This window comes from Episyrphus balteatus, chromosome 1, assembly GCF_945859705.1.
Source record: "Episyrphus balteatus chromosome 1, idEpiBalt1.1, whole genome shotgun sequence".
Classification (NCBI taxonomy): Eukaryota; Metazoa; Arthropoda; class Insecta; order Diptera; family Syrphidae; genus Episyrphus; species Episyrphus balteatus.
In genome coordinates, this window is record NC_079134.1 from 21,729,868 (window position 1) to 21,739,528 (window position 9,661).

General features: G+C 35.4%; 1 protein-coding gene across 1 annotated transcript; it reads left to right on the top strand.

The window, feature by feature from the left end:
• The first annotated feature begins 3,896 nt into the window (after window positions 1-3,896).
• Window positions 3,897-8,753, top strand: LOC129907488 (uncharacterized protein K02A2.6-like). The gene is made up of 2 exons (XM_055983748.1): window positions 3,897-4,163; window positions 4,216-8,753. The coding sequence occupies exon 2, from the start codon at window positions 6,201-6,203 to the stop codon at window positions 8,751-8,753; it is 2,553 nt and encodes an 850-aa protein (XP_055839723.1). The 5' UTR covers window positions 3,897-4,163; window positions 4,216-6,200.
• The last annotated feature ends 908 nt before the right edge of the window (window positions 8,754-9,661 follow it).

Genomic DNA, 9,661 nt, shown 5'->3' on the forward strand with positions numbered 1-9,661 from the left:
GTCATAGGTATATAAGGTAAATGTTACGCATGGCTATTTATTTAATAAAATTAACAAAATCAACACTTGGCACAAAAATCTCGCATTCTCCTTCATCAAAAGTATTTAAACAATTATTATTTTTGTTTGCTAATTTAAGAATAATGAGATCTTGTGACATTCTTAAAGATTATACAAACATCACAAGCTCAGGTGGGATGCACATGGTACAATAATACATACATACATATATGGGAGCCAACAGCCAACATAAACTAATGAATATTCTCTACCCCAGAAACCTTCAAAAAATTGAAAACTACATTTCGAATAATCAAAGATGTTAAAAAAAACTTTTTGCTTGAGGCTTTTTTTGTTTGTTGTTATCTCATTTGGACAATGGTTTTCAAATCTTCTTTAAGACTTGTAAGAGTAGACTGTCAACTAAAAATGAGAACACAAACAATGTCAAGACACATTTAAATAGACCACATATGGGACAGTTGAAAAGGAGCTAGAAATTCTTTATGATAACTGAGGTAACTTTTGTTCTCTTGTCATGCAAGTGTGTATGCCATTTTCTACAATTTTGAATATTAATTTTTAAAATTGTTCTTGAGGTACATATAGCTAAAAAAAATATTGGGACAGAATTAGCTTTTTTTATATTAAAAGTTATGCATTATGCCTAATAAAATATTAAAATGTTGTTAATGTAAGTGTGAGACTGTTATGTAACTGCTTATAGTGATGTAGGTGATACAACATATAATGTTGTAGGAAAGGGTTCAAACTTCAAATATTATTATATGAGCTAGCCGTAGCCAGAGTTGAATTTAAGGTAGGGATACGGTTTTATCAGGTAGGTCATTGGTAATAGTTTAAAAAGTGTAAAATTGCTAAACTTTATTTTTCTACTACTACAACTACAAATAGACAAATTTTGCACCATTGTATTTATTATACATATAGCAAAAGTACAAAAGTGTAAAAAAAATTGAAGTCTGTATATTTGGTTGTTTTAATGTAAGAAAATGTTACACTTTTGCAACGATACAAGACCATTAGCATCGAATCGGGAATACCCTATTAATTGTTTTTGGTTGCCCTAAATCCAGATTTTGGGGGTATACATACATTGTATATTGAATAAATTGCACGACTGGGGTCGCACGTACTTGCTCTTATGCTTAAAGTAACTATAATGTTAAAGCTTTTTATTCAAGAAATTTAAAATCACAACAAAAACATTACTGTTAAAAAAAGAGCCAAGTTCTCCTATGTTGAAATTATGCTGGCACAAAAAGTATTGAGATATAAAAGTGTACCAAGTTCTAAAGTTTGGGTTCAAATTCGTATCAATAAAATTTTGATTGTTTACTTGACAATTTTTCTTTTAAATACCGATTTTAAAAGTTATTTCAAAAATTTGCCAAGTAAACAATCAAAATTTTATTGATACGAATTTGAACCCAAACTTTAGAACTTGGTACACTTTTATATCTCAATACTTTTTGTGCCAGCATAATTTCAACATAGGAGAACTTGGCTCTTTTTTTAACAGTAATGTTTTTGTTGTGATTTCACTACTTTTTGCAAGGTATGGCTGTAGAATTGAAAATCTCTATATTTGATGAAAATGGGCAGTTGCCACGCCCCCTGGCTGAAATTCTCAAACTTTATTTTTTTTCCTTTGTATAAGCTACCATCTCTACCATTCTACCAAATTTCAAGATTCTACGATAATCAGAAGTGCTCTATAATATTTGATGAAAATTCAGCGGAAATGGGCGGTTGCCAAGCCCCCTGGTTGAAATTCTCAGATTTTAAATTTTTTCCTTTTTATAAACTATCAGCTCTACCATTCAACCAAATTTCAAGATATTCCGATAATCAGAAGAGCTCTAAAATATTTAATGAAAATTCAGCGGAAATGGGCGGTTGCCACGCCCACTGGCTAAAATTCTCAAATTTTAAATTTTTTCCTATGTATTAACTACCAGCTCTACCATTATACCAAATTTCAATATTCTACGATAATTAGAAGTGCTCTATAATATTTGATGAAAATTCAGCGGAAATGGGCGGTTGCCCATTTTCCTTTGTATAAGCTACCAGCTCTACCATTCTACCAAATTTCAAGATTCTACGATAACCAGAAGTGCTCTATAATAATTGATGAAAATTCGGCGAAAATGGGCGGTTACCACGCCCCCTGAATTGAAAATCTCAAATTTTCGATTTTTTCCTTTGTATACACCACAAGTCTTATCACCATGTAAAATTTCAAGTTTCTACGATAGCGGGAAGGTCTCCATAATTTTGATGATCTGTCAGTGAGTCAGTGAGTCAGTTACGGTTTTCGCGATTTTTGAAGTCCTTTGTCTCAGAAACTACCTCACTGAAATTTTGTGAGGAATTTCGGTTCGGTGAGCTCAACAAATGTAGCGAGTTTGAAATTTCTGGCATCTTTGGTGTGGAAGTTAGAGGGGGGTCGAAAATGGCCTGAGTTGTTTCCTGTAAATAAGGGTGTAGTGCCAAAGTTGCTAGAGAACTTGGCTGGGCACTACCGTGCCCCTTGATTTGATATTTTGAAGAAATTTCATAAGTAGTATAAAAAAATTAAATCTGTTTTTATAATTAATTAAACTCCGTTTTAAATTATCTTAAAAAAAAACAAATATGCCATTTTATTTCTTGTATAAAAAGGTATTTTTAGAAAAAATTTTTCGAAAATTGTAGGAGCCGTTTTTTAAAAAAATAATTTTTTATGTATAAAATTTTTTTAACATTTTTCAAAAAAAAGTTGGTATGCCATTTTGAAGAAATAATTAATTTACACATAAAAACTAAATTTCATAATTTTTCATTGATCCGTTTTCAAAAAATTGATTTTTCAAAAAAAAATTTTGAAATATTTTTTAAAAATCCAAAATTGCGTTTTTTGAAAATTTTCTAAATTTTTAATATTATCTTTACTTACACACGTTTGTATAAAAATCGGGTTAATGTTGTACGAGATATTCAGAAACGAAAAAAACCGTTCTATGACAGGTACCGTTAATAACGGTACAAAAAATATTTTTTTTATTTAAAAAGTTGGCTCTTATGTGTAGTACTACACACAAAAATTTTAATCAAAATCGTTAGAACCGTTTTTGAAAAAAATTAACTTTTCTATTTCTGTTATATGGCAGGTACCGTTAGTTTTGGTCATAAAAAAAAAATTTCAATTTCCCCTCTAGGGAATCACCAAAAACTGCTAACTACCAAGTTTGAAGAAAATCACTTCACTCGTGTAGGCTGCAGCTCCAGATAGAGACAGACACACAGACAGACAGACAGACAGACAGACAGAATTGCCGGACCCACTTTTTTGGCATTCTCCATCATCGTAATGTCATGTAAAATTGTTATCTCGAGTTCGATTTTTTTTACCAATCCTAAACTTGCCCTATAGTACCTATAGTAGTACCCTATAGTAGTAATGTTTGACAAATACATATGTAGTGAAATCTAATTTATTTCATTGTTTTTTTTTTTTTTTCTTGAAATCCCAATAGAGCAAGCACAATAATACAACCAATTTAATTTTTTTTTTTTTGTAAAAAATCTGCACTTTTTTTTCGGTTCTATCCTCGAGTTTACTCAAATAATTTTTGAACATAGTAGACTCTTTCCATTGTTGGAATTGTAAGACCTTAAACATCAATTGAAAATTAGCATTTTTATGCAAATGCGTTTAATTTGAACTTTTCTAAAGGCTTTTTTGTGTGCTGAACTCAGCTCCACAAAATTAGGCCCCAGAAAATAAGGCCCCAAAAGAAAAAATGATATATAAGACTCAAATTGGGGTATTTTTCCATAGTGAAATTATGCCCACGATATTTTTAAAAGAAGGGCATTTTCATAAGTGTAGTATCGAGTTTCATTCCGAATAAGTAATCGAACAAGTCTTTATAAAATAACAATCGAACAGGTCTGAATAATAAAACGTCAAGTCAAAGTCAACCGTGCCGAACCGGGAAAATCTCTCTGCAAGAGGGATCACTTGAATGCCAACCATTGAGCTGCGAACATAGGATATAACATTGGCGACGAGGATACAAAAAGAAAAAAAAAGGAAAAGAAGAGTGGCTTTATTTATTCCGACACATTTATACATAGAAGCAATAACTGTTTTGGTAAGTGAATATCCAAAAAAAAAAAGAATTGTTTTATCTTTTATTCATGCAGCAAATAACGGAGAAATTATTGGAAATAATGAAAAAAAAATCTGCTTTAGGGAGAGAAGTCGACGATCTAAAGTGTGATGATTTTATTAAACAAGAAGATGTTTCGCATTGGGGAGAGCAGTCGACGATCCTTTGTGAATTATGTATTGTGATTATATTATTACATTGGGGAGAGAAGTCGATGATCCAATGTGATGACTAAAGGGGAGAGAAGTCGTCGTACATGTAGTGGAAATTCATTTTTTTTGCAATGCAACGGGAATGTAATCTTCCAACAAAGATTCCGTTATAAGAGTGAAAAACAAAATGGATTCACAATTTGAGTTGCCTGAAAGTAGAATTACAATAAAAGAAATTTTATATAGAGTTACAGCGTGTTCATGTGTTTTTTTTTTTTTTATTCTTCCTCTGTTTATCTTAGAGATGATGCGTCAAGGAGATGGTCCACCACCGTTTGAGTTTAACACCGATACGAATTGCCGAAACCAATGGAGAGTGTGGCTCCGTTCGTTTGAAATTTTTGCAGAAGCGACTGCTTTAAACGAAAACAAGAACAAACTCAATTGGATGCTGCACTACGCTGGCCCCAAGGTCCAAACGGTCTATGCATCTTTGCCGGACAAAGACGTGGAAGACACTAAAAGGGGACCCTTGGCGTCTGGCTACTTCAAATTTGATACGTGCTCGTATGATAGAGCAGTGTCAAAGTTGTGTGCTTTCTTCGAGCCTAAGCAGAACATTTCTTTTGAGCGACATGTGTTTCATCAAATGAAACAAGGCGAAGATGAACGCATCGACATGTTCTTAATGCGTTTGCGTGAACAGGCCGATCGGTGCGAATTTGGTCTTCAACTGGAAGACGGTATAAAACACCAAATCACCATCGGATGTTCGTCAATTGCCTTGCGTCGGAAAATCCTTGAAAGAGGAGATGAGAATCTCGATAACATTGTCAAGTTGGCTCAAATCCACGAAGTTGTGGAAAAGCAACAAAGAACATTTGATAAGGGCAAGGAAGTCATTCCCAATCTTGAGCCGCATGAGAAAAGTGAGAGCGCGTGCCAAATAAAATCGAAGAAAATATCTTGGGACCAAAACAATAATTTCAATAATACCATCTGTGGAAGGTGTGGTCTAAGAGGACATAAGGCTTCGGACGCAAAATGCCCAGCGAAAGGCAAGAGCTGTAATAGTTGTGGTCGCAAGGACCACTTTGCTCGGCGATGCTTTATGCGAGGAGATTTGGCAATGAAGAAGTATACTTTAAAACGGAAAGCAGATGGAGATGAGCCACACTTTAAGAATACCAAGCGTGAATCGGTTCAAATGATTGACCAGAATTTGAAAGGTATTGAGAGTGAGTATGAAGATGTTTTCATGGTTGATAACAATGAAGTCTATAACACCATTTGGTGTAACATTGGGGGTGTCGATGTTGAGGTCATTGTGGATTCGGGAACAAAACGGAACATAATAGATCGTTTGTCATGGATTGAGTTGAAGGCTAAAAATATTCAGATGTCGGAACGCACCAACGAAGTTGATTTCCAGTTCCGTGGTTACGGTGGTCATAAATTGAACATTTTGGGGAAATTCGCTGCGTTCATCAAAGTCCCCAATCGGGAGTCTTACGCGGAGTTTTACGTAGCAGATGAGTTTGGCAAGATACTAATTGGCCATGATACTGCCAAAGCCTTAGGTATAGTATATTATATTAAATTGCTTTATTTCACTTAATTACTTCTTGAACGCGTTTCAATAGGTATTTTGAAAATTGGCTATAATGCAAACCCAAATACATCTGACGTAAACGTTATCAACCTGAACAAAAATATTATCTCGAATGACTCAAAAGTAAAACAGTTTGGCAAAATTAAGGGTGTACTGGTCGATATCCCACTGAAGCCAGATGTAAAAGGTGTTATTCAGCCTTACCGTCGTATTCCAGCACCCTTAGAAAAACGAGTTGATGAAAAAATCGAAGAAATGTTGCAACAGGGTATAATTGAAAAAGTTGATGGAGTGTCCAAATGGGTATCCGGAATTGTAGTCGCCCCAAAAGGGTCGGATGATATACGGATTTGTGTGGACATGCGGCGAGCCAATTTAGCGGTTGAACGTGAACACCATCCACTGCCGACAATGGATGACTTTCTACCGCATTTGGGTGATGCAAAAGTTTTTACAAAATTGGACGTAAAGCAAGCTTTTCATCAGGTTGAAATTTCGCCGGAGTCACGAGAGATTACGACGTTTATGACCAGAAAAGGACTTTTCAGATATAAGCGGTTAATGTTCGGCATTACATGTGCCCCTGAAATATTTCAAAAGTTGATGGAACAGATTTTAAGTAGTTGTGATGGTGTCATAATATTCATTGATGACATTGTTGTTTTTGCACCAACAAAAGAACTTCATGATTTACGATTGAAAAAAGTGCTAGACCGAATGCGAAAGTTTAATGTCACTTTAAACAAGGAAAAATGTGAATTTGCTGTTTCTGAAATATCTTTTAATGGCCATCGGCTGTCAGGCTCGGGAATCAAACCAATGCACGACAAATTGGAAGCAGTTAAGCAATTTCGAGAGCCAAATGATGCTGAGGAAGTGCGAAGTTTCTTAGGTTTGGTCAACTACGTCAGCAAATTTATTCCAAATCTAGCCACAATTAGCGAACCACTGCGTCGGCTTACAAAAAAAGATGTTAAGTTTCAATGGGGTTGTAATCAACAGAAAGCTTTTGAACTGTTGAAACAAAGTCTGACGCATGAATTGACTCTTGGTTACTACGATGTAAAGTGCCCAACACAAGTTATAGCTGATGCCAGTCCCGTAGGTCTAGGGGCTGTTTTACTCCAAACACAAGAAGGTGATTCAAGGATCATATCATATGCGAGTCGGAGTTTGACAGCACCTGAAAAAAATTATGCACAAACCGAGAAAGAAGCATTAGCATTAGTTTGGGCTGTGGAACGGTTTCACTTCTTTTTGTTTGGACGACATTTCGATTTAATCACAGATCATAAGGCATTGGAAACTCTGTTTGGACCAAAATCAAAACCTTGTGCCCGTATAGAACGGTGGGTTATTCGCCTTATGTCATATAAATTCAGGGTCATTTATAAGCCCGGCAAATCCAATATTGCTGACCCCTTATCTCGTCTAATAAAACAAGTCCATATGAAATTGGATGAAAGCACTGATACCGAAGAGTACATTAAATGGATTATGTCGTACGCAGAACCAAAAGCAATCAAATTAAAAGAAATTGAAGAAAAATCAGAAACAGATATCGAAATACAAGCAGTTAAAAAAGCAATGGCTGAAGGCAGTTGGATAAATGATGTTTCAGCGTTTAAGATTTTTGAGCACGAACTGTCATTTGTGGGAGGAATTTTGCTACGTGGCACACGGATCGTCATCCCTGAAAAGCTACGTGAACAAGCACTTAAATTGGCCCACGAAGGCCATCCTGGTATGACTTTGATGAAGAGAAGACTAAGAGCCAAAGTTTGGTGGCCAAAGATCGATGCTGAAGTAGATGTGTTTGTGAAAAAATGCAGAGGTTGCATTTTAACAAGTGCATTGGTACCTCCGGAACCACTGAAACGAACGCAATTACCATCGGCTCCATGGCAACATCTTGCCATTGACTTCTGTGGACCTCTACCTTCAGGTCATCATCTATTCGTTATCGTTGATTACTATAGCCGCTTTATTGAGGTTGAAGTCATGAAAAAGATAGATTCTTCAGAGGCCATTAAACGCCTTAAAAGAATTTTCGCTCGCTTTGGGTTACCCCTTTCAGTAACAGCAGATAACGGTCGTCAGTTTATAAGTGACGAATTCAAAGAATATTTATGTACCAATAACATTCAGCTGATTAGTACAATTCCATATTGGCCTCAACAAAATGGGGAGGTCGAGCGCCAAAACCGATCGTTACTGAAAAGATTAATCATTTCTCAGAATGAAAAAGGGAATTGGCAGGAGGACTTGCAAGACTATATCCTTATGTACCATTCGACACCGCATTCAACAACTTTAAAAACTCCTGCGGAGTTAATGTTTAAAAGAAATATTCGCGACAAATTACCGTCAATCAACCAACTGCTAGACGGTGACCACGAAGACGTTGACCACGAAGTCCGAGATCAAGATGCTAGAGAAAAGTGGAAAGGAAAGTGCTATGCCGACAACAAGCGTCACGCAAAAGTAAGTGACGTTAAAGAAGGAGATGATGTTGTTGTGAAGCGCCAGATAGTTACAAATAAACTTGCTACTACATTTGAGCCCGTAGCTTACAAAGTGGTTGATCGAAAAGGATCTGAAGTAACGGTTCAAAACCCAAACACAGGAACTGAGTATCGAAGAAATGTAGCACATGTAAGAAAAGTACCACCGGGTGTTTTTAAGGCAGCATCGGCAACTCCCTCATCCCCACCTGTGCAAACATTGCCAATGGAAGAAACACAAGCACCAAAAAGGAAGCGAACGATGCCAAATCATTTTCTAGAATATGACCTTTCAGAAGAGTAAAAAAAAAAAAAAAAAAAAAAAAAAAAAAATATGTATTTGATTTTAAAAAAAAAAAAAAAAAAAAAAAAAGAGGAAAGTATATGTAGTATCGAGTTTCATTCCGAATAAGTAATCGAACAAGTCTTTATAAAATAACAATCGAACAGGTCTGAATAATAAAACGTCAAGTCAAAGTCAACCGTGCCGAACCGGGAAAATCTCTCTGCAAGAGGGATCACTTGAATGCCAACCGTTGAGCTGCGAACATAGGATATAACAATAAGTAATGCATTTTTGAAGTTCGAACGTTTTCATAAATAGGGCATTTTCGAAGGTAGTGCATTTTTGAGGCAATGTATTTTTAAAGCTGGAGCAATTTTGAAGCTATGGCATCTTTATAAGTTGGGCATTTTTAAAGCTAGAGCTATTTTGAAGGTAGGGCATTTTTAAAAGGACATATCCTTTTTGAAGTAAGGGCATTTTAAAAGCTAGAGCATTTTTGAAAGTAAAACATTTTCATAAGTAGGGCATGTTTTAAGGTAGGGCATTTTTAAGGCAGGGAATTATTGAATGTATGTATGTAGGTACGGCATTTTTATAAAAAAGGGTATTTTTGAAGGTAATCCCTTTCTGGTGGTAGGGCATTTTTTAATGTAGGGCATTTTCCAAGGTAGGACTATTTAAAGGTATACCTATTCACTATAGGGCATTTTAAATTTAAGGTAGGGAATTGCCCCACAATGCCCCCCTGGCTACGGGCCTGTATCAATTCTGGCCTTTGATGTACAGTGTATATTATCTTCTACCAATAAATTCACGTGTTCTTTTGTCCATGTTTTACAAAAAAGGTTTGGAAAGATGAAAATTCCTTTCAAATATTATTTTAATATTATAATATTCTTCATCAAGAACTCAAATATTGAAGACAC